At 34.5% G+C, this 26,557-nt stretch overlaps 1 protein-coding gene across 50 annotated transcripts in view; it reads right to left on the bottom strand.

Moving 5' to 3' along the window:
• ptprt (protein tyrosine phosphatase receptor type T) overlaps positions 1-26,557 on the bottom strand; it is a 519,289-nt gene that overhangs the window by 303,776 nt on the left and 188,956 nt on the right. For all 50 annotated transcript variants that reach the window (XM_073954669.1, XM_073954668.1, XM_073954667.1 and 47 more), the window contains 4 exons: positions 17,032-17,303; positions 9,837-9,918; positions 5,262-5,377; positions 2,461-2,635 (listed from right to left, as the gene is read on the bottom strand). In XM_073954669.1, coding sequence (XP_073810770.1) covers positions 2,461-2,635; positions 5,262-5,377; positions 9,837-9,918; positions 17,032-17,303 — 645 coding nt within the window. The remainder of the gene's footprint in view (positions 1-2,460; positions 2,636-5,261; positions 5,378-9,836; positions 9,919-17,031; positions 17,304-26,557) is intronic.

Consider the following 26,557-nt stretch of genomic DNA (forward strand, 5'->3'; position numbering starts at 1 on the left):
TTCTGTACTGTCTTCATGACAAAGATAAAAGAAATCAGTTATTAGAAATGAGTTACTAAAAGCATCATGTTTAGAAAAGTGGAATCTACAGGGGGCTAATAATTCTGATTTCATCTGTACCTAATCTGACAATGACAAATTCATATATAGCACATCAGACACAGATTGAACTAACTGTGTTTTGGCACTCGGCACAGAAATAGATTTTGAATTACTAGCCTAGAAATGTTCTAGTGCTTTTTAAAAAGTCAATTTAACTAATCTTGGCTATCTGAAAGGAATAATAACACCTTCTAATAAAGACTAAGGACAATTAGCACTCACGTCTCTGCAGTGATTAAGGGGTTTAATCATGTAGCTTTCCAAAAAATGAAAAAGAAATGGTTGGATCTTAGCTTTTTCTCCATTTTACTTTCCAAATGCCATATGGGCAGACAAGCTTGAATCTCGGGCAAAGCTTATCAGGGGTAAAGAGCACCACTAAAGGTGTTTTTAGCCATGCTAATCGTACATGGCACAGCCAAAACAGATGCTAGCCTTTCTCTCAAGTGCAGTGACCATGCCATGTGCTAACAAGCATTGCAGGAAGGTACCCAAAGCTTTTTTGTGAGTTCTGCATAAGTGGCACAATTTCTCTATAGTTAAGCTAAGGCTCTACCACCCCATTATCTTAAGAAGCAGAGAGAATCAAGGCCTCGGTACTAGTCGTTAGTAATGCTAGCTGAAATAATGAACACTCTGTGGGTAACAATTCAGGAGGATTCCTGCTGCTGACTGCTGATGCCAGTTATAAGTACTGTATTTTCGGCTGCGGGTTTGCTTTGTGTGCATGTGTGTGTGTGTTTTGGCAAGTGTGCGCGCCAGCATTTGAAAGCCAATGTCCCTGAACACTGGGCCACATTTATGAAATGTGAGTTACAGTAATTTGCATAAAATGAAAGCAAACTTTCTGGATACTTGCTTTTCAGACAGACAACAAGAATGCAAAATGTACACTGAAAAAATACTGCAAAATCTTCACCATTAAGCTTGTTTCTGCCTTTTTTTTAAGTAAATAGACATGAAAAACAAAGAAAACCTCTAAATCAGACTAAACTAACTGTCTGTCTTTGATTTTATTTTCATTTCAACTAAATTGCATTTAAGATTCCAGTTATATTAAGTAAACAATAAGCAACACTACATACAAATAACTGAATATCCAAGTTTAATTAAATGTTAATACATCAATAAAATATTTTTTAATAGACAGTGAAGTAATTCATTAAAAATCAAACATTAAGAACAGATATTAGTTATTTTTTGTATTTATATTTGTACATTGTTTTAAATAAAGTCAAATACAGTTATATTTAAAACAATCTACAGTGCAGATGGTAATATAAATAATCAAATTTCTAAGTTTAATGAAATATTAATATATCAATAAAAATATTTTAATAGACAGTAAAACAATTAATTAAAAAAACAAACATTAGAAATAGATATTAGTTATTTATGTATTAATATTCACGCTTTAATAATTGCACTTTGTTTTAAATGTAGCCAAATACAGTTATATTTAAAACACGAATATGCTGCGTTTACACCAGATGCGAAAGAAGAGTCAAGCATGGGTGATTTACATGTTAAGTCAATGCAAAGACGCGAATAGACATCCTATGGCGCGAATAACGCAAATTGCGCAAATGGCGCATCGCGAATTGAGCGTTTAATTCGCTTAACGAAAACCTGAACTTCAGCGTACATTCGCGCCGCGTTAACCAATCAGGAGCTTGTTCTTGTGGGGGCGTGATTATGACGTAGCGCCTGTTGTTGGTGTCCCGGGGGAAAATCCTCCTGCCTACACCCACAACAGTTCATCAAACTGGGCTTGGCTCAGTCAGAAGTACAGCAGAAAGCCTCCGTCATCCACGTATATTTTCTGGAGGAGTTTATGAGCTCACAGAGCTGGATGCATCTCTGAAAAGATCTAGTGGACTCAGACACGGCTCCAAATGAATTGACGCTGTTTTTCAGCCTTCATTAAGCACATGAACACAGTTATTTTCTCAATAAAATCCATGTTAGCCATTTAGCAACGCAGCTGCATACCGGGAAGACAAAAGCCTAGCCCATCACGCGAATCTGTGTCTGTTGTGAAGTGAATTTGACACGCGAATGAAGCAGACTTCACGCACGAATGAATCGGATTTTGACTCGCAAATGAAGCGAGTAAACTCAAATGTTCACGAGTGTATTTAAGCGCGAATAGTGCGATTTATCCGCGCGTTCCACGTCTGGTGTGAACACAGCATTACAGTGCAGTTATTAATATAAATATTTAAATATCCCTGTTTAATTCAATGTTAACACATCAATAAAAATAATTTTAATGGACAGTAAAACAATTTCACAATATTTAAAAATGACATGATCATTCAATAAAAGTGGCACAACTGCACAAATATTGCTACGCACCTTTGACACTGAGCTCAGCATAGTTGGAGACTCCAGATCCTCCATCAGACCGAATGACGCAGCGGTAACGGCTGGTGCTCCGCTGGGACGTGTCCGTTACGCTAACAGTGGCTGAGAATCGTCGATGGTTCACCACTCGCGTTACCATGAGAGACGTGTCTTTACCATTCCATTGCTGAAAGACAAAACAGCGATATGTTACCTCACTATGTTCTGAAAGGTGTTTTATAGAGTCAATTCAGTCTCTCAAAACAGTGTGAGCTGGGGTTATTTCTAAATCTAATTCAGACATTTGGCAAACCCAAAGGCGCTTGTGAAATTGATATATTTATGATCTTTGTAGTTTTAGGCTGATTTAGGAAGATATTTTGAAGAAAGTTGAAAATCTGTTTCAAACATTTGAAAAACACAAAGGTGTTTGCGATATTGATATGCTGTTTTATGATCTACGGTAGTTTCAAAACAAACTCAAAAGATTAGTTTAGATAGTTTGCTCACCGTCAAGTGGTTCCAAATTTAATTGAGTTTCTTTATTCTTTTAAACACAAAAGAAGATATTTTGAAGAAATCATTGACCTCCATAGTAGTTGCATTTTCCTACTATGGGAGTCAATGGTTACAGGTTTCTAGCTTTCTTCAAAGTATCTTCTTTTTTTTGTGTTCAACAGAAGAAAGAAATTCAAAAAGTTTTTAACCACTTGAGGGTGAGTAAATAGTGACAAAATTTTCAATTTTGGGTGAAATTAACATTTGTTTTGTGAACTATTTAGCTTGTAACACACACGTGTCCTGAAAAACCACGTTTATTTAAATGTTTTGCATCTAATTTAATGATGTGTTCAGTGTTCAGATGCTTGTTTGAGCTCTTGTATACATGTTTTACTTTCACTTGGAGAATAAGGATTGCTGAAACCCAAATAAGATTGATCTTTTATAACAGATATGTTAATACATTATATTCTAAAAGGTGTTTCAAAAGGTGGACCATAGTGTGACATCAGTCTCTTAAAACTCTGTGTGAGCTGGGGTTATTTCTTCATGTCTCAGAAGCGTAGCACAGGATAGATGGAGGCTTATAGTCTCCAGCCAACGGAAAAAAGTAATTTTATCCAAGACTTCATAGACACAGACTCCAGCTTAGAAATCCTGCTGACAAAAATCTCCAACAAGTTATTAAGTTTCTTCAAGCGATGTGTCTCGAGACCAAGGTTCAAATCAAAACCTCTCAATGCAAATGATGTGAACGTTACTGTACATGCACACATATAATAAGAGATGATTCACATTCATAACAATAACTGACACTGTACACTCAACAGCCACTTTATTAGGTACATCTGTTCAACTGCTCGTTAATCACAAATTTCTAATCAGCCAATCACATGGCAGCAAGTCAATGAATTTAGGCATGTTGACATGGTCAAGACGACCTGCTGCAGTTCAAACCGAGCATCAGAACGGGGAAGAAAGGTGATTTAAGTTTCTTTGAACGTGGAATGGTGGTTAGTGCCATAAGGGCTGGTCTGAGTATTTCAGAAACTGCTGATCTACTAGGGTTTTCAGACACAACCATCTCTAGGGTTTATAGGCCAAAAAACTGAAAATATCCAGTGAGCAGCAGTTCTGTGGACACAAATTCCTTGTTGATCCCAGTGGTCAGAGGAGAATGGCCAGACTGGTTACAGCTGATAGAAAGGCAACAGTTACTCAAATAACCACTCGTTACAACTGAGGTCTGCAGAAGAGCATTTATGAACGCACAACATATGCAACCTTGAGGCAGATGGGCTACAGTAGCAGAAGACCACACTGGGTGGCACTTCGCACAGGCTCACCAAAAAGCAATCGAACTATGTGCTATAACATGTAAAACGGGAACATGAAAGGAACATTCAAGTAGCAACTCATGTTAACACCTTAATCATAGTATATTGTCTTATTTAGATTAAGGCAGATAATTTGATTACTGATGTCCATGTAAACAGTCATTGACTTGTCGAGCCACTTTAATCGCAAAATTATCAAAACATAAAACTAATAATTCATTTCACATGATTACAGAGAGACAGTATACTTTTAAACATATTTTATAAGAACACTTTCAAACCTATATCTTAAGAGACTCTGTCGTTATCAACTCCACAAATGCATTGATTTATTTCCCATATATTAGTAAGAGTTTCCAAAATTCTCCACTAATTTAAAAAAGACATATTCAATGTTCAACTTTGATTGAGAGAGAGAGAGGAAGAGAGTCATTATTGTTTTTTTTTATCCTAAAATGTTGATTATTAAGTGTAGTTTATTCTGATCTATTATTTTTTATTGTTATATGTGAATAATATATGATGTATTGAATAATAATATGATATATTGAAAAATATGAAATATCATTTGTTTTTATTTACTTATATATATATATATATATATATATATATATATATATATATATATATATATATAAAATACTATTTTACTATACTATAAATACTATAAATATTATATATATACAATACTACTACTATCTACTGTGTTTACTGTGTTTTTTATTATATGTGTATGTTCTTTTTTATGTAAACTTTATAAATGTTTTGGCAATACATTTGTAACATTTGTCATGCCAGTACATCAGTTATTAAATTAAATTAAATTAAATTAAATTAAATTAAATTAAATTAAATTAAATTAAATTAAATTAAATTAAATTAAATTAAATTAAATTAAATTAAATTAAATTAAATTGAATTGAATTGAATCGAATTGAATTGAATTGAATTGAATCCATTGCATCCATATCTCACCTGTAGCCAGAGTTTGTCATGTTGTGACCATTTGCCTCCAGCAATACACTGAAATGTTGCGTTCTGTCCCACATTCACCTCCACATTTTGGAGTCGCAGGAAATGTGGCGTCTTGCCTGTCAAACATAACACATGCCTTCAAAAACATAAAACAAATGATGACAATACTATTAAATATATTTAGACACATAAAACTGATTCAAATATTTGACAACCACAAAAGAAGTGCAATATAGATCTGCTGTTTTAAGGTATAGTTTCAAAACAAACTGAACACTTTTTTGTGAAATATTTATCTTGTTAAATCTTGTCTAAAAAAGCATTTACTTTGTATCTAATTTAAGGATTCCAAGTATTTAGATGGTTGTTTGAGCTCTTTCATGCATGTTTTAACTAGTAAAATTAGTCATTGAGTAGAGCCTTCATTTACAATCATTAATAAAGCCGCTATGTACGGATATTTACAGGTGAATTTGTCTTTAAATAGAATGGAAACTCGTTCTCCACACTTAGTATAATAATTTTCATTCTCATTCACTGCTAGCTTCATTATTATCTATGTGCATGTATGCATTCTGCACAAAAGCAATATCAATCTTATTCAATTAAAGTCATTTGAAATATAGATTTTATCTCAGTATCTCCACTGTAACCTGGAGTGCGTTAACATTTGATGATGAAATCTTTCAAATTGCACACCCATATTCATAAGGCACATGAAAATCAAGATAAGACATTGTCTTCATCTATATGTGTGCCACTTCAACTGACTCTGTATTACATTTATTGAACATTTGGATGTGTGGAATGAAATATTAGCTTATTGCATACTTTTGCAATTCCAGCTGTATACGTTTTTTTTTTTTTTTTTTTATGAAACTATACTATGCACATTATGTGAAGATGCACTCTACATTGTTAGGATGAATTGATTTCCTTCAGATGAAAGTGTCAGCTAAAAATGTCACTGTATGTAAATGTCAAATAGCCACTTCACACTGGATTTCAGTTATCACCTCTAAAAGTAAAGACTGTCATTTTGCACATTTGACAAAATAAAAATGTATTTTATCGTACAGGATGTAGGAAAAAAAGCGAAAAAAAGATGGAAAAAATTGTCCCACTAGAAATGGATGGTCAAATCAAGAGCAGTGTGGCTCATTTTGACAACTGCAATGGCTCCTCTGAGTGAAGACAGCACTTTTTGTAAGTTTTGTCATTTCTACTCTATTTTACTTATGTAATCATACATCATTTTAAGTAAAAATGTAATTTTTTAGGTTATTTTTTGGTCTCAGTCTATATTAAGTGGCCTTAATTATACTCAAATGACACTGAACTTAATAATTGGTTTCAATTCACTTATTGTGTAAATACATGTTTTACATTGTACTTACGCTTGGTTAAGTACATGCATGTAATTATATCTGTAATCACATTTATAATTATGGTGTTGACCATCCTTTGGACCAGCGTTTCTCAACCACATTCCCGGAGGATCACCAGCACTGCACATTTTCCTTGTCTCATTAACCAAATACACTTGATTCAGATCATCAGCTCATTAGCAGAGACTAAAAAACATGTATTGGGTGTGACAGACGAAAAAGACATCCAAAACTTGCAGTGTCGGTGGTCATCCAGGAAGGTGGTTGAGAAACACTGCCTGAGACAACAAGAGTCAAATCCAGTTCCTGGAGGGGCTGCAGCTCTGCACAATTTAGTTCCAACCCTAATTAAATACATTTGATCATATTAATTGAGTCCTTAAGTTTTGTTTGAACCTACAGGTGAGTTGAAGCAGGGTTGGAACTAAACTCTGCAGGGCTCCATCCCTCCTGGATTTGACACCTGTGCCTTAATCAATAACACACCCTTAAACCTAAACATACCAACAGATCTGTCCCTAACCTGTAACCAGTGCTGGAAAGAGTACTGAAAAATCATCCTTAAGTAAAAATAATATTATCTGCCTAAAAATGTACAAGTAAAAGTGTCTGTTGTAAAATTACTCAAGAGCTTTCAAAAGTACTCAAGAGTAGTGATTGGTGCGTATTGCGCTGTAAAAAGCTGATGCGTTTACATGTTATCTGTGGATGTGTGTAAACGTAACATTCTGTAGTGCAATTAGTGATTGCAGAGCAGGCACACAACCTCAATATTGTTAATATTAGCTCAAGGATGTGATGATAGGTGACCAAAATTCAATGTCTAGCCAGCGCATAAGGACAACCTTATATTTTGATGTCCAATAACAATGTCAAATGATATTGATATTTGGCTGATTTCAGGTTGTTAGAAAGCGACCAAAATCCAACGTCGAGCCAACATCTTAAACTATTGTCATTTTGGCGTCAAATACTGACATTTATTCGTCAGATATAGCAACCAAAATCCAACATCTAATAGATTTCATAGTGGTTACATCCACACAACCTCAAGCTGTAACATCATTAGATGCTGATATTTGGTTGATGTTGGGTTTTGATGTCAACCCGATTTTCATTTTCATTTCAAAACAAAATGCAATGTCCGCATGACGTTGAGTACAACATCAATTTGACGTCATGTTGATGTCTTGTGCCTGCTGGGTGTTTCGGTACTCATACAGTAAACATCCGTCATCTTCTCAGTGACATGCATCTAAACAGTCTCTGGGTCAAGACGGGTAAAGATTTTGGACATGTACTTGGACACTTTTAGTGCTTCCAAGCATTTTGCTGCATTTATAAATCGCCCATGTCTTGAGATCGTTCATTATGATGCGGTTTACCTTCTATGTGTGATTTGATTGGACAGAAATCACAGGAATGATATTTCTAATCCCCATAAACAATAAAAAGCCATTTTAAATTGTTTGAATTAATTACATTTCTTGTAATTTTAATGCAGGTACATATTAGTTAAGGCCGCTTAATATAAAGAGGGATCTTTGGTAAAACTTTATTATAACTACACACTATGAACCATTTATTAAGCATTAGCAAATAGTGAATTCATTATCTGTTAATCATTAACTCTACAGTAATAAATGTTAATAAGCAATTTATATCTGCAGCTACAAATGCTCTTTTCTTGACTTACAACCACATTTATAATTTGCTTAATAACTGTACTTTCATATTTTGTTTATGATTTATTTTTGATTACTAAATTAAGTTTGCATAATTATTGTTGGTTGTTTTTTAAGATCATTCAGCATGAGTTAGTAAATTATTAATAAATTATCCAAATTAACATTTATAATTCTTATTATTCAGACATATACTAATAGTTAATTTGTATGTTAATAAATGCTTTATTAACTCAACTTTATCCAGTTTTGTGACCTAATTTAAAGTGAGGACTATTTATGCTTTTTAAATCGCTTATAAACGATAATTAAAGGCTCAGTTAAATTACATAAAAACAAAATGACATAAACGACGTTATTCATTCCTATTCGTTTGAAGATACACAAATAAAACTGTACTTCAAATAACAAATAAATCTTTGAAACCTTAAGTAAAATAAAATTAAAGTTTAAACATTGCTTCTTATTATATTATTACATTTTTATATTGTCTTATTTTGACACTCCTGTTATTTGCCAATGTGTGAACTTTACAGTAATTTTATTTTTTAGATAAGATTGCAAAGATTATTGTTCATTTGATCCTGAGCCTTTAATTTTATTCTTAAGGGATTTATAAAGCATAAATAGTCCTCACTTTAGATTAGGTCACAAAACTGGATAAAGCTGAGTTAATAAAGCATTTATTAACATGCATAGTAGCCATTACTATATGCCTGAATAATAAGATATGAAAAAGTTGATTTCAATAGTTTTTTAATCATTTACTAACTCATTCTGAATGATCTTAAAAGCCACCAACTACCCTTAATTAACTGGTTAGTAAATAATGCAATACTTCATTTAGTAATAAAAAAAATAAATCATTAAAATAGTATGAAAATACAATTATTAAGCAAATTATAAATGTGGTTGTAAGTCAAGAATAGAGCATTTGTAGCTCCAATTATAAACTGCTTACTAACGTTTATTAATGTAGAGTTAAAGCTTAACTGATAATGAATTCACTAGATGCTAATGCTTAATAAATGATTCATAGTGTGTATGTTATTATGAAGTGTTACTGGACCTTTTTTTGATCAAATGTAATGATGAATCATACAAAAAAGCACCAATGGTCATTTTGACTTCTACAAAATGTCATGAATCAACAAATATTTCCTTAATTTCACCTCTAGCCTTGTTTTAATGAGAGTAAGATCTACGCCAAAGCAAGTCAAAGGCTAAAGTTCTGTCAAAACAAGAAAGATGGAGGAATGGCCACTCTGCAGTCTGTCTTTCTCTTTCTCTCTCATCCTCAGCACAGACCTGCTTGTTTGCTGGCCTTTTCCATCTCTGTTCAGCCCTCGATCCACATGAAGTGCTTTTCACAGTAGTTGACAGACTGAACTCCTACAGCGTAGCCAAGACTGTGAAAGTAAGCAGGCACTCTTTGTGTGTGTCTGTGTGTGTGTGTGTGTGTGTGTTTGTGTATATGTGTGTGTTTGTGTGTGTGTACTCACGACAAGGGTGGGCCAAAACATGTATCTCATCCACCGCGATGAACCCAGGATGCCCTTGTACACTTACTGCCTCAAAAATAACCTAAATGAGAAAAAAGAGGAGAGGAAATCAAGCGTTTAAATCAAGTCAGCTTGTTTCAGACTGAAGCAAAACGGTCCATTTGTTTCAAGAAGAAAACAAAAACATTCAGAGTCAACAGGAGAGATTTTTACTTGACAAAAAGGCCTATTCACATAATCAAAATTAAGATTTACATTTAAAAATCATTGTAAATGTAAAGTAAATTTTAAGGGACCACAAAACAACTGCAACAACAACACCACCAAGGAATGAGAGATTAAATACTTAAAAGTCCTATGAGGTGCTTTTAAATGTGACATTTTTTATTTAATGTTTCACATAATATCAACTGAATCATGAAGACAGGGTAGGCCATATAGTAGCTCTTCCCCTTTCTGAAAAACAGCCAATAGCGTTTGTTTTTATCACAGCTCTGCCAGTGAGACGCATCAAATGAAAAGCAAATGAGAAGCCCCCTTTTGAAGGGGGCGGGGCATGTCAGATACTAGAAAGCATTTGATTGGTCAGAAGATTTAATGAGATGTAAAAAAATCATTGATCCATTTAGGTGGAAGTAATAAAATGCAAACTTTGGATGTTTATATCTTCTAGATGCTAATTTTGTCACTAAATTGGAGCACATTTGGTTATAGATATCCTTAAGCGTGACATACTGATACAAACATCTACAATTATACATAATTTGATTTTACAATGACTTTAATACAGTACTTTATATTAATTAAAGCCACAATAGTATCTCCATGATACTAAAACATTGTTAGCCTACAGTCTAGCAGCACACTTAGAAATGTTTGCATGGCAGCGCAATTGTATTTTGCATTTATTTGAGTAAAGAGAGCACAAGCAAACATTACAAAACATAATCTGATAAACTACAATAAACTCAAAATCAAGGGACTGGCATGGTTTATATGGCATACTGTACAGGCCATGTGTGAAGACGTGTGTGGTCTGAACAATGCCCTCTCTTCTTAGAGCTGCCAACAGCTGGCACTAAAACAGTAAGACCTGGGGCCTCATGTATCAATGCTGCGTACGCACAAAAACTTTGCGTACGCCAGGTTTCACGCTCAGAATCGCTCACGTTTGGATTTACTAACAATGAACTGAACGTGGGAATGTGCGCAGCTCCACTCCAGCTTTCTGGCAGGCGTACGCACATTTTTTGTGCGTGTCTGTTTTATTTCCATTGGCGACTCCTAGAGGCAGTTGTGTTAAATTCCACTCTTCAAAGTGTCTGAGCCTTGCAATGGCAGCTGTATGAGACGGGTTCATCTAGCAGGTATATAAGGTTTCCATAACATACATTTGACCAGCTAAACATTAAAGCACAATTTGCAGCGGTCGCCTGTTTTCCCAATGTAATCTGAGCTATCTACTTCACGCATATTGCTATAAAGACACTATCTGAAGATGAATTTGCATGCGTGAATCAGAAACATTTCCATTCAATAAATGTGCAAATAAAATATGATGCACAAACTTATTAATGATTCCTACTTGTCTTTCTCGTGATAACTAGTAGGCAAAATCTGATATGTAGCAGGGAAAAAAGAAGAGAGAGTTCATCAGACGCTGGATTCGAACCAAGTTCATGCTCAAACGTGTCAATACATGATCACATGCGTCTTACGAGCTGCGCCACTGAGACTGTTATGGGTAATGCAACATTTTACACCTATACACCACACTATTTCTTTTTTAATTCACTCTCGATGTTCAGACCCAACTGTGTTAACCGCATCAGGTAAACTCTCCCACTCTATTTTTTTCTTTTGTTTTTAATTCCGGAGAACAAATTTGCAAATAACACCGCTTTTCTCCGGTCTACCTCCGAAAGCAGCACCTCCATTTCACATTCTGTTCAAAGTTTCTCTTTTTGCTTGATTTTGCCGTTGCTTTTTCGTTGGGTTTTGCCAAAGTAGAGTCATTAGCATATTCATACGGGGGAGGAGGCAGGGAGGGGTTTTGTGCTCGTGCATGTTGCGCTCAGTTTCACGTTCATTCAGATGTACAAAAGAATATGCGTGAGATTCAGCGTATGCAGGGTTTTATACATCTGATTTTTTTTCTGCGTACGCACATTTACAGCTTTGTGCAATGTTTTAGTAAGATTTCCACGCAAGTCTTCGTACATGAGGCCCCTGGACACAAAATACACTCCAGTCACTGGCCTTAGTGTGATCAGTCAATGGACTGAAAATACAAGTCCACATTTGATTACCATCATGTTATTTAGTGAGACTGTAGAGACTAAAGGTGTGTGTTTGCACAAATCACAATGTGATACATTGTATAGTTAATTGTTTTGTGTGTGTGTGTGTGTGTGTGTGTGTGTGTGTGTGTGTGTGTGTGTGTGTGTGTGTGTGTGTGCGTGCGTGCCTGTGACTAGTAGTTTGGTTGCTCATTGTTTTGCTTTGTTGAGTAACAATAAAATTAAATTAAATTAAATTTAAAAAATAAAACAACATCAAATTAAATTAAATTGAATTAAATAAGAAAAAATCTATTTAAAAAACTAAATAAATTCAATAATAATGAAATAAATAAATAAATTCAAATAAAACAAAACATGTATGAAACAAAACCTGTATGTGTGTGAATGTGTGTGTATGGATGTTTCCCAGAGATGGATTGCAGCTGGAAGGGCATTCGCTGCTTAAAACATGCGCTGGATAAGTTGATGGTTCATTCTGCTGTGGCAACCCCAAAATAAAATAAAATAAAATAAAATATTTGTGTTGTAAAATAAAATAATTATATGAAATAAAACAAAATAAATAAAATAAAATTGAATAATAATAAAAATTCCAAATAAAATAAAATTAAATTAATAAATTCTATAAAATTAAAAGTAAATAAATACAATACAATACAAGTAAATATATACAATAATATAAAATTCTACAAAAAATTTATTTAAAATGTATTTAAAAAATTAAATTAAATTAAATTAAATTAAATTAAATTAAATTAAATTAAATTAAATTAAATTAAATTAAATTAAATTAAATTAAATTAAATTAAATTAAATGTGTAGTATAACTGGAGTCTGTTGAAATAGTTTCTAAATAGATAAATTTAAATAAAAAGGATTCAATATTTTGAAGGATTTAATAGTATCATCATTATCTTGTATGAAAGTCATACAGGTTTGGAATGACATTAGGGTTTGAATAAATCATTTCAATTTTAAATGAAATAAACCTTCATATAATATATTTTTCCAGCCTTGTCCCTACTCAAGGACATTTCTGTATTCATAATTTATTCACCACATTATGGCTGACTCAAATGATCTCCAAAACTGTGATGACATGGGGGGAAAAAACGACTTTTTAAAATGTACCATCACAAGTTCAAAAAGAGACAGAATTCATTTGCCTTTTTTATCCCTTTTGCATATCATGAAACTTTACCCTTTAAACACTGTCACATTGAAAGTGGCACCCTACGATTTAAAATGTAACACGGCAGGAAACAAGTCAATTAACCCAGAGATTCGTTTTGGCAAAATTGGCCACTTATCTGGCAAATTCGTTGCTCTAATCAAAGTCACAGTGGGATATTTTTCAGTATACTTTATGCTCCCAAGGGCTGATTTTCCAGTAGATATTAGTTCTCGATATTTAACAGGTAATTTATTAAGTTCAGCTCAGCAAGAGAAGCGGGTGCTTTTAAAAACTTGAAATGTCGTTGTATGAACACAATCTGGGAACAAACACAGAGTGTGAATCTCACAGCTTTTGCTGAGAAAATGTCCGGGTCATATTTCACCACAAAATGTAAATAAAACAAAAATAATTTTAATACTTCACTATGAATACTTCAGTACACTTTTAAATTAAATTTATATTTATTTATTTTCTAATTGTTATTTACTTACTCTGTGAAAAAAAAAAATGCTGGGTTCCACACAAATTCTTCATATTGTTACAAAATGGATTAAGTTAATCGTTTTTTTTTTTTACAAATTGTAAAAAACATACATATGTATAAAGGTATACATATAAAGATGTTGTTATTTACAGTGTAGACCCCAAAAGATCAACTACACACACACTCAAAAGCCTTGATATTGCTTGCTGGTCAAATAGATGCCTTCAGCAAATATTGCCTTTAGCAAATATTGGTCCGCTGTTTGCCAGGAGCAGTTCAGTATTCCCATCACAAGCTAAATATTTGCTCTTCTCATTAGTTAATTCAATTACACGGCTAATCTTATAAGGGTATTTCATTCCTCAGACTGAACGGTGAATCTATATAGACAGTACGGTAAAGAGACTAAGAGGCAGAGAGCAAACGAGAGAGAGCGAGAGAGAGAGATCTGGGTGTAAAGAGGCAAAAGAGAGAGGGAAAAAGAAGCAGGGGGCGAGAGTAAGAGGTAATAAGCAAAAAGACAGATCTAAAATTAACAGCTAAAAGCTTATTCACCAGGGCCATTTGTGGGTTAGATTAGGGGACAGTGATTGCAGTGGTAATTGGAGTAGAGAGCAATCTACTGCCCCTCTCTGCGGTTCAATTGCAGCCATTCACCACCAATATGAGGCAGAAAATAAACTTTAGTCAATTTCGGTGGCCAGGGGAACAAAATTCGCAGTGCTTTCGGCTTTCCACAAAACTCGTCATGCTTAAAAACAGCTCGCTGATCATGGCTGTCCTGCTAATCAGGTCTAAGAAAAAAGGCTAATGATTCAGCCATTTAACTATACACACTACATATACACTGTATAGACACTATATACACACACTACATGTACACTACATACGCTATATGCACACACTATATACTGTACACTACATACACTATAGACTTTATACACTATACACTACACATACACTATATACTGTACACTACATGCACTATATACTCTATAAATACACACTACATACACTACATATACATTAAATATACTATATATACACTATACACTTTTATATACACAATATACAGCATATATACAATTTATATATATAAACTACATACACTATATCCACTATGTATACTCTATATACGCTACAAACACTATACTCCATACACTACACTATATAAACTATATACTTTTATCTACACTGCAGACACTATTTATACACTATATAATTTACACTATACAGTTCAAACGAGAAGTTTACATACACTCTATAAAAGGAATAGAACCATTTTTTTTATGCCTGATGGTAAATCATACTAAATGTTTACTATTTTAGGTTAGGATTACTAAATGATTTACATTTGCTAAATGCCAGAATAATGAGAGAATTTTTTATTTTGGAGAATTATTTATTAATTTCTAGACAGTAAAAAGGTTACATACATTTCCTTGGTATTTTTTTTAGCTTTGCTTTTAATCTGTATAACTTTGGTCAAATATTTTGGGTATCCTTCCACAAGCTTCTCACAATAGTTTGCAGGAATTTTGGCCCATTCCTCCAGACAGAATTGGTGTGACTGAGTCAGATTTGTTGGCTGTCTTGCTCACACAAGCTTTTTCAGCTCTGCCCACAAATTTTTTATAGGATTGATTTCAGGGCTTTGTGATGGCCACTCAAAAACATTCATTCTGTTGTTCTTAAAGCACATTTAAAACTAATTTGCCATTTGTGGCCAAGTTTTAATTTTCTGGCTGATGTCTTGAGATGTTGCTTCAGTAATCTTACATAATGTTCTTTCTTCATGATGCCATCTATGCTGTGAAGTGAAGCAGTCCCTCCTGCAGCAAAACAGCCCCACAACACGATGCTGTCGCCCCCATATTTCATAGTTGGGATGGTGTTCCTAAGCTTGTAAGCTTTCCCCTTTGTCTTCCAAATGTAACACCGGTCATTATGGCCAAACAGTTCAATCTTAGTTCCATCAGACCACAGGACATGTGTCCAAAAATTATTATTTTCCCAGTGTAATTTAGCAAATTGTAGTCTGGCTTTTTTTTGTTGATTCTGGCTTGTTGATTTTGCCATGTTGTCACACAAGGAAGCAGTGTGTTTGAGGTTTTCCTTAAATACTATTCTACAGTTGTGCCTCCAATTAACTTAAATCTTGTCAATTAGCCAGACACTTCCAAAACCATCATCTGAGCTTCTTCAGTGGCATACTAATCTTATTGTATGTAAACTTGACTTTCAAGAAAAGTTATGCAAATTTCTCAAAAAAAAATCTCTCTCTCATTATTCTGCAATTAAACATAACAAAAACAAATGTGATAATCCTAACTTGCATAAAAGACAAAAAAATTAGTCACATTCACATCTGACTTTTTTAAATAGTTATGTGCCTTTTTATTTAGTGTATGTAAACTTCTGGTTTCAACTGTATATACAATATACACTCTATGTACACTAGCAATTATTTTTTTAAAAGACAGAGGATGGTAAGACACAAATATTTCCACAAATATTTGTATACAAAGAACAACTGTTTAAATGTATTTTTTTTCACTGATAATAACGTTTCTTCAGTGTCAAACCATAATATTAGAATGATGACTGAATGATCACGAGTAAAGATGTGATGTAATAGCTTGCATAAAAATATTTTATGCTTCATATTGGATTACAATTAAACAGTTATTTCAAGTTTACAATATTACCGTAGGGAGTCACGATGGCGCAGTGGTTAACACTGTCGCCTCACATTTTCACAGTATTTACTTTTTGTTTCTTCTGGAGAAGTTTTATTTCTTTTAGTTTGACTGGAATAAAGTGGTATTTATTTTATTTTTTTTTAGTTAATTATTTTAAGGTCAATATTAGTACTCTCCTTTTTGATTGGCTACAGGACAAGCCACTGACTCGTCTAATTACTTAAATTGCCTAATTAACCAAGTTGAACCCTTAAATTGCACTTTAATCTGAAAGCTATCACCTTGCAAAATAACTAGTAAAATAATATGCACAAAGAAATTAGTCATTAAAACTAAGATATTAGGAAATATTTGAAAAGGAATCACTATTTCACAGGAGGGCTAATCATTTTGTCCTCAACTGTAAGTGCAGAGATGTCTAATGTAAGTGCAATGCATTTTCTATATTAAAACCAGAGCACGTCTTTAAAAATAGGTTCAAATCTGCTCTGAACTTAAAATCCTTTGGCATTGCTAACATCAGGCTTACCTGGTAGGAGTTGGGCCAAAAGGTGCTGATGGCGAGTTCAGCTTTCACCCAGCCTTCAGTGACCGGAGTGGAGGCGTTCCAGATGGGATTTCCCTGCGGTCCACCATCCACTTTTATGTAGACATTGAGAGTCCCGGGACTCGTCCCATCCCGACTGGACAGGGAGTAGTGAAAGTCTATGCAGTGGGTGTCGTTCTCTTTTAGAGTGGGGAGGAGCAGGTGGGCTTTCTGTCCTGATGCCCGACCCGAAGCATTCACCATCATAAAGGAACCTAGAGAAGGAAAACATCACATGCAATAGGTCAGAAATTACCTGGCAACTTCACTACAGTTTTGTTCATCACTTTCAGTTGGAGAATCAACAGATGGGAAATGACATTGAGTCTTATCTTTGAAAGAATCATTTAAAAAGATTCACAAACAAAGAAGTAGAACTGAATCAGCCTCACCAATCATTTACAGACTGCGCTCAATGAACACTCACACAACGCCACTCTTATCGTTCTTATTACATTCGATTTAAATGGCAACTGATAATGAGTAATGAACTGACAGTAACAAGGTCGCACCAGTAACAAGGTCACAGTCTGTCTGCATGTGTGAGAGAAACTAGTAGAGAAGTCAAAAGAAATAAAACTCACAGAAGGTCTTTCAATTAAAAATATGAAATGTTTTGTAGCATAAAAGCAACATCACATGAGCAAGAGAAGTGTTTCTCACTGACAGTGATTTCATACAACAGTTCAATGAACACATTACGCGATTTTCTTGATTTAAGACTGAATATGGCTTTCAAGAAAAAAAACCATAATAGTATAGCTGAACATTTGAGAGCTATCTGCTGCCTTTGCTTTATTACTAAATGATTAAGCCATTTTTTAAACAAAGCAGTTGAGTCAATGATTCAACAAGTCATTCACAAAGACGGCCATTTGCTGGATTCTTCGATGAATCAGCTGTTTGAATAAATCTCTTTAATAAATGACTCAATGGTTTATTCATTATGACAATCCCTTGCTGCGGGTTTAGTTTTATATGTAAATTATTATTAGTTTTTTCATTATTTTATATTAGAGGTGTGAACCTACACTGGTCTCACAGCTGGGTTCGGTTACGATTATCATGCTATCGATTCGTTTCAATTCGATATATCGGTGCATCACGGTGCATTGACGATGCTTTCCATACAGTTTTATATTTTCTTTACAACAGCAGTTCTTGTATTAAAATGTATGAATATATTTATATACTATTTGTAACACAGTTTTGTTCTTTATTACAAACAGTCAGATATATAAACTACCTTTAAACAACATGAACATTTATAGCAAATAAACAAATTAATATAAATATCCCGCTCGCTTTCTAAGTCCTGTCTGTCAGGTTCTTTTTTACACCCCTTTGATTGGTCAGGCGCTCAACAGAAAGGGCTGCGATTGGCTGTTACGTGCTGGTGTCAGTAAGACTGTCCAGAAAACACACAAGCAGTGAAATTGTGCACAGCTTAAGCGTTTTAAGATAGTTGGAGCGGTATAAATACTCGCGCTCGCCTCCCTGGCGACATAGCACATATGAGATTAATGACACCAGATATGAATATTACTGAACTGATACCAAATTGTCCGCGTCTACATCGCAGTGCACCGATATATATATATATATATATATATATATATATATATATATATATATATATATATATATATATATATATATATATATAAATGTGTGTGTGTGTGTATATATTATGTATGTGTATATATTATGTTTTTGTTATTAATTGCTTTATTGATTTAGATACTGGTTTAGTTTGCTTGTTAACAGCAGGAGCATAAGTATTCATATCTCAACACAGAATCATTTATTCAATTCCTTTCGGCTTAGTCTCTTATTTATCAGGGGTCACCACAGCGGAATGAACCAACTATTACGGCATATGTTTTACAAAGTGGATGCCCCTCCAGCTACAACCCTGTACTGGGAAACACCCATACACTCACACATTAAAAAACTCATAAGTTTGTTTACCCAATTTACCTATAGCTCATGTCTTTAGACTTTAGGGTAAATCGAAGAAACCTGGAGGAAACCCACGCCATATGGCACAGGGGGAAACATGCAAGCTCCACACAGAAATGCCAACTGGCCCAGCTGGGACTCGAACCAGCAACCTCCTTGCTGTAAGGTGACATTGCTAACCCCTGAGCCGCCGTGAAAATGTGTTGATGTTTAGTGTTTTATATTCTTTTTCCATATTGAAGTCTACATTGTCATTTTACACAACACAATCATGTTCATGGTCCTTTATGCCTCTGTAAGCAGAATACATCACACAACAGAGTAACTGGGTAACTGCCTGCTATAAAAGCACACTGAGATTGTAAGTGCTGAGACACTATTTATGAAATGTTCTGCGGACAGCTTTACATCTCTTTTACTTCAACTTTATGAGATTGTATGTGATTGTAGAACCTTATGAGTAGTTTTGTACAAGTCAGTATACTAGAAAAACATGACATTTATTCACTTTTTTCAAGCAAACGCTAACGTCTTCTTGATAAATTATAGCATTTTTTGATGCTCTTTCAGAATTCGCATAAAAGAATTCAAGCCGGGTAAAAGGTTTTGGCCTTAACAAAGGTGACAGCCTAGTTAGCAATCAAAACTCTGGCTATTTAATAGTGTTTTTAGCGCAATTACAGAGCATGCCAGTTCACGGTTTTGGCGATTCAAAGACCTTTGAAACATTTCAGCTGCTGTGTGCATTTGCAGGTTCTTTCGCTAAAGATTATTCTGAGCTAAATCATCCAAAAAAAATCTTTACTCGATGCACACAAAAAAAAGTTTTTCTGCAAATCAAAATGATAATTGTAGTAAAATAATGTGAGCTACAGTTAAAGTTAAAAGTATTAGCCCTCCTTTGAATTGAATTTTTTTCTTTTTCAAATGTGATGTTTAACAGAACAATTATTTTTTTACAGTATTTATTATAATATATTTTCTTCTTCAGAAAGTGTTATTTATTTTATTTCAGCTAGATAAAAATAGTTTTAAAAAAGAAAAAAAAATCTTTTAAATGTCAATTTTATTAGCCCCCTTAAAGGTGCAGTACGTACATTTGACACCCAGTGGCTGAACTAGGCATTTCACACCTGATTCAAAACACATGCAAGCACAGGTTGCCAGATTGATGTCATCAACAGAATTGTGCCTAACTATCGAGCTGAAAGGCTGATTTAAATAATGTTCTAAATAAAAGCAACGGCACATGATAGAAGGAACATTTTCCATATTAAAAGGAATTTTTGTCCTAAGCAACACTTGAAATTTATATTTTAGGAACAGCTTCTATTTCGTGCAGCTGAACAACAGGATAAATTGACAATGTTTACCTCAGGTAAACCTTATGTGATTTATTCAATGTTAAATACTAATAATGTGAGTTTGAAGGCCATTTTACATGACATTTATTGCCATACTACTAAAAGCAGTAGCAGATGGTTAACCTCAGACCTTGAAAATAAAATAAACCGTTTGAAATTAAACTTTAGAACTGCAACTCAGAGAAAACCAACAAATATTAGTGATCCAGATTCTACATTTAATAATGTTAAAGAGGTTTAATATGTATTAATTAGATTATAAACATTGCCATTTTGTTGAAGTGCAGTAAGTGCACTATTTTGTGCTTCTGAATGGCTGCATTTAAATGTCATGTTTTGTCTGATGCAAAACTAATATTTATATTATTTGCTAATTGACAACCACCTCGTGGAATTCTGAATCTGCGTCCCATTTTGGAGGGTGTAACTGTCTACCAAACGTCGCATTATGGTCACTGATGCACACTTTGAGACCCTTCCTGTCCGCCATGGCAACATTAAAATATTGGCATTGGGCGGGTTAAAAGAACCAAAACAAAAACAGCCGTTTTGGCACGTAACTCACATTTTCAAAGCAGAATATCTGACTTTAGCAATGTTTTTCAGATTTTTTTCGATTGTCTACAGAGCAAACCATCATTATACAATGACTTGTCTAATTACCCTAACCTGCCTAATTAAGCCTTTAATTGTCTCTTTAAGCTAAATACTAGTATCTTAAAAATATCTAGTCAAATATTACTTAATGTCATCATGGCAAAGATGAAAGAAATCAGTCATTAGAAATGAGCTGTTAAAACTATTATGTTTAGAAATGTGAAATAAAATCTCTCCTATAAACGGAAATTGGGGACAAAATATACATAATTCAGGAGGGCTAATAATTCTGACTTCAACCATATGTACATATGTTAAAGCTGGGTTAAGACATCACCAACGTAGGTCGAAATCAGTCCCAATTTTCCCCGACACCTTTCTACCTGACTGTGCTAAATCATCATGCATAATTTGCAAGGTGGCCAGAGGAAGCCATTGCCATAACACCCCATTCATCACAAGCATTATCTAAGACATGACCACAAGACCCGGGCGCATCGCATCTATCAATCAACACAACCTTGAGGCCTGGGGATGAGGCCAATCAATTCTGCACACTGATCCAATCTAGCGAAGGCCTCCTAAACAGCAGGCCAGTAGTGAACTCGCCTGATTGCATTTCATATTCAACCCTTTCGGCCCACGTGCATTTTCCATCAGGTATTCTGAGCAGACATCTATATATTCCCTACCGTTGATGATTGCCAATATATATGTTCGGGCAAAGCGAGGCCTTTGAACCGAGAGGTAATTTAGAGCCAACCTACAAGCAGGCAATCAGCCTTACTACCACGGTCAATACGAGTGTCCTCAATCACACCATCAGCCGCTTCAGTAGATTACACTGTCTTCAGCTGAGCTAAATGTGAAATCGGATGTAACGGTACTATGATAAATAATTCAACGCATTTAATTCCAGGTGGACTGTCGGATGCACAAAACACTCTTGACAAATCAGCTCGCGCGAGCATGACAACAGCGCAGACGCGGCAGTGATTGGCACAATCGTGCAGTTGGGACTTTGCATGCGAATTTCAAATGGTAATTAATGTTTACATCACGAAGAAAGCGATTCTGCTGCGGCTCTCGGCGGCAAGCAAATTAAAAACACGTAGCCTCTAAACCGCTTCATTGATATTACCTGATTTCAATTACGTCTCTGATCCCCAATGCACTTGCATTTTGTTTATTAATGAGCCAAACATTATTAAAAGTGTTTTCCTGAATGTTTCTGGGTGCACGAATGGAAGCTAAGCAGGGTCTGTTTGGTCTTAGATGACATACAGTACACATTGTTTTGTTCGTTCTCAAGGGCAATGCTATCTGGATGATAATTCTTTTTTTTTCCTCTCCTAGAACTGTGGGCGCAGATAAACACAAATCAATGGCGATGAAGGTTTCTCTCCATACTTACTGCAGAACAAAAATGGCTTTTTTGGAGTAAAATGCAGCACTTGGCCATCTCCTTCACTAAAATCGATAGCAATATGAGAGTCTTTTTCAGCTATTAGCAATCGTGGCGTCAACAAAATAGAGTCACACTACACTACACTACTGGTGATTTAATGCTGTTGACATCAACCAATAACCAGCATAGGCTTTTCAAAACCAGCTACAAGACTGATCCATTACTGTTTTTCTAGGACAGAGCAACAGTCTGTAAAGCATCTTCTGGCAAATGATGACTTCTATTAAAAATTATACTACTTTTGATGCCGGGTTAAAGGGTTAGGCCTTAACAAAGGTGACAGCCTAGGTGACAATCAAAACGGTTGATCTCCTTACTAAAATCAATGGCAACATGAGAGTCTTCAGCTATCAGTAATTGCAACGACAACAGCTTAGAATCATGGAATCACTGCTGGTGACTTAATGCAGTTGACATCAACCAACAACCAGCACACACTTTTGAAAACCAGCTACAAGAAGGCTCTATAACTGTTTTATAGGACAGAGCAACAGTCTATAAAGCATCTTCTGGCAAATGATGACTTCTAATTATAGTTCTTTTGATGCTCTTTCAAAATGTGTTAATGCAATGTAAACAGTTTTGGCCTTAACAAAGGTGACAGTTAACAATCAGAACAGTTGATCTTCTTCATTAAAATCGACAGCAATATGAGAGTCTTCAGCTATCAACAATTACAATGACAGCAACAGAGTCATGGAATTACAGCTGGTGATTTAATGCTGTTGACATGAACCAATACCCATCACACGCTTTTCAAAACCAGCTCTGAGAGAGATCCATTACTGTTTTTCAAGGACAGAGCAACAGTCTGTAAAGCAGGGGTCACCAATCTGGAGCAGAGTTGCCTCAACAAACCTGCCTGGACGTTGCAAATATACCTACTATGAGATTGATTAGCTTGTTCAGTTGTGTTTATTTAGGGTTGGAGCTGAACTCTTCAGGACACTGGCACTACAGGAACAAGTCTGGTGACCCTGCTGTACAGCATCTTCTGGCAAATGCTAACGTCTTTTGATACGTTATGATACTTTCGATGTGTTCTGTTTATTTACGATTAAGAAGTGTATTATGGGAGCTTTATCTTTGCTCTGTCGACTGTTAATGTTGAAAAATCAACTTACAGTTTAACAAATTGACTTTTATTGACAATTTATTAGTTTAAAATAATATAATGTTAAAGAAATAATATACAGAGTAATAAATCTGTAAAATTATCGAAAATGTGCAGGCAGTTTGTTACAAGGGTTTTGTACCATAATATACAACAACCCAGACAATATATCACTTTAAATTATTAAAAATCTTGATAAAAGTCACTTTTTCCAACGTTTCAAGGTTAAAAGTTGTTGGAAGAAAGACCGAGGTCCTATAATGCAATTCAAAATCTTAAACAAACATAAATACATGAATCTGAAAATATGAAAACCTGCTAATTTAAGGTTATTTTTACAGTAATAAACAAAACAGCTGATCTCCTTTGTTAAAATCATTAGCAATATGAAAGTCTTTCTGCAGCTCTCAGCAATCGTGGCGTCAATAAAATAGTCATAGAATCACAGCTACACTACTGGTGATATAATGCTGTTGACATTAACCAATAACCAGCACATCCTTATCAAAACCAGCAACAAGACGTACTGTTTTTCAAGGACAACAGTCTGTAAAGCAGGGGTCACTGATCTGGAGTTTAGCTCCAACTTGCCTCAACACACCTGCCTGGATGTTTCAAATACAACTAAAACCTTGATTAGTTTGTTCAGGTTCACGATTAGGGTTGGAGCTGAACTCTGCAGGACACCGACCCTCCAGGAACAAGTCTGGTGACTCTGCTGTACAACATTTTCTGCCAAACGCTAACCTCTGATGATAAATTATAGTACTTATGATGCTCTTTCAAAATGTCCATAAAAGATGCCATGCCATGTAAAAGGTTTTGGCCTTAACAAAAGTGACAGCCTACATTTACAGTGTAAAAAATATCTGTTCATTAACAGTTTGCATATTTTGTGATTGACAAGTGTTTTCCATTAATTTATGTTTATGAATTGCATTATGGGATGTTGATTTCTGCCCTGTCGACTTTTGATGTAGACAATTCAACTCTACAGTTTAAGAAAGTGACTTTTATTGACATTTTTGTAGTTTCAAATAATAAAATGTAGAAGACATAATGTATAGAAAAATACGTCCATTTTGTACCATAATATGCAACCCCAAACGCAGATTATATATCACTTTAAACTATTAAAAAATCTTGATAAAAGTCACCTTTCCAGTTTTTACAGGTTAAAAGTTGTTGGAAGAATGATCAAGGTCCCATAATGCAATTCAAAATCATAAATAAACATGAATACATGAGTCTGAAAATACGAAAACCTGCTAATTTACAGATATTTTTTACAGTAACGATCAAAACTGTTGATCTCCTTCAATAAAATCGACAGCAATTTAAAAGTCTTTCTCAGCTATCAGCAATCGTGGCATCAACAAAATAGAGTTATAGAATCACAGCTACACTACTGGTGATATAATGCTGTTGACATCAACCAATAACCAGCACACGCTTTTCAAAAGCAGTTACGAGTCCGATCAAATATTGTGTGGCTCCTATGAAACAGCATCTTCATAGGAGCCACACAAGACAACCTGATAAGAAATCGCTTCAGCGCCGCTTGGTTGACAGATGTCACCTTTACGTTAATGTGAAGAGATGTTACAGGAATTCATTTACGTCTAAATGCCCTTGATTGGAAGATTTATCGGTTCAAACATCTGAGGAGCCGTTTTCCAATGGCGCACAATCGGCATCAATCTTCAAGACGCCTGGCCCTTGTGTGGCAATTTCAACTCATTCTCTTGGAGAGGATTCTTCTGTGTGTGCTTGCAAAGCACCGAGAGGACTTGCCGGTGAAAGTCATTATTCCCTCTGAGTATTTCCATGGGGAGCTCTTTGCACTAAATGTCACATTCCCGCCATCATAATATGATCCCCCATATGACAAATAGCGAAAACTCTGCTAGTTGTCACTTTAATATGCAATTATGGCAGGTCTCTGTACTTTGGGCCCTCTGCTGCTCGGTCTGATAAAGTCACGGCATTCCTCATTTCTGCCTGGCACTTTTATCCCGGGAACAATAAAGTACTTATTTACCATTGAGCCAAGCAAGGGGCGGTAATCTGCAAGGTAGCGTGGAAAAGCTAATGCGCTGAGAGGAAAAACACAGAGAGGAATAAAAAGGAAGTGAGGAAGAAGCTTCAAAAGGTGTGGCAGCATATAGGCCAGGATCGCTTTGTGTGAAAACATCCAGACAGGAATAAAGGTTAAAAAAAAAGGGTATTCAGTCTATTCGATTCAGATGCCAAAATAAAACCTATATATTTCCATAAATATGTCATTTATAATGCAAAAAAATAGTGCTGGGCAAAAAATTATTGTGATTAATCAAATACAAAATAAATGTTTATTTTTATATAATATTCATAATATATGTGTGTATTAAATATATTTATTATGAATATGTAATATACACATACAGTTAAAGTCCCCCTGTTTATTTTTTCTTTAATTTCTATTTAATAGAAAGATTATTTCAGCTTTTCAGATTATTATTTTTCTAAACATAAGTTTTAATAACTCATTTCTAATAACAGTAAATAATATTTGACTAGATATTTTTTAAGACATTTCCATACAACTTAAAGGGACATTTAAAGGCTTAACTAGGTTAATTAGGGTAATTAGGCAAGTTATTGTATAATGATGGTTTGTTCTGTAGACTATCGGAAAAAAATATAGCTTATAGGAGCTAATAATTTTGACCTTAAAATGATTAATAAAAAATAAAATAAAAACTGCTTTTATTCTAGCCTAAATAAAACAAATAAGACTTTCTCCAGAAAAAAAATATTATCAGACATACTGTGAAAATTTCCTTGCTCTGTTAAACATAATTTTGGAAATATTTAAAAAAAGAAAAAAAAATCGCAATATAAGTATATGTATTAATACAGTATACATAATAAATATACACTGTACTCACATATATATTATGTCAAAACAGACTTTTATTTTGG

The sequence above is a fragment of the Danio rerio genome, chromosome 6 (assembly GCF_049306965.1).
Source record: "Danio rerio strain Tuebingen ecotype United States chromosome 6, GRCz12tu, whole genome shotgun sequence".
NCBI classification, from domain to species: Eukaryota; Metazoa; Chordata; class Actinopteri; order Cypriniformes; family Danionidae; genus Danio; species Danio rerio.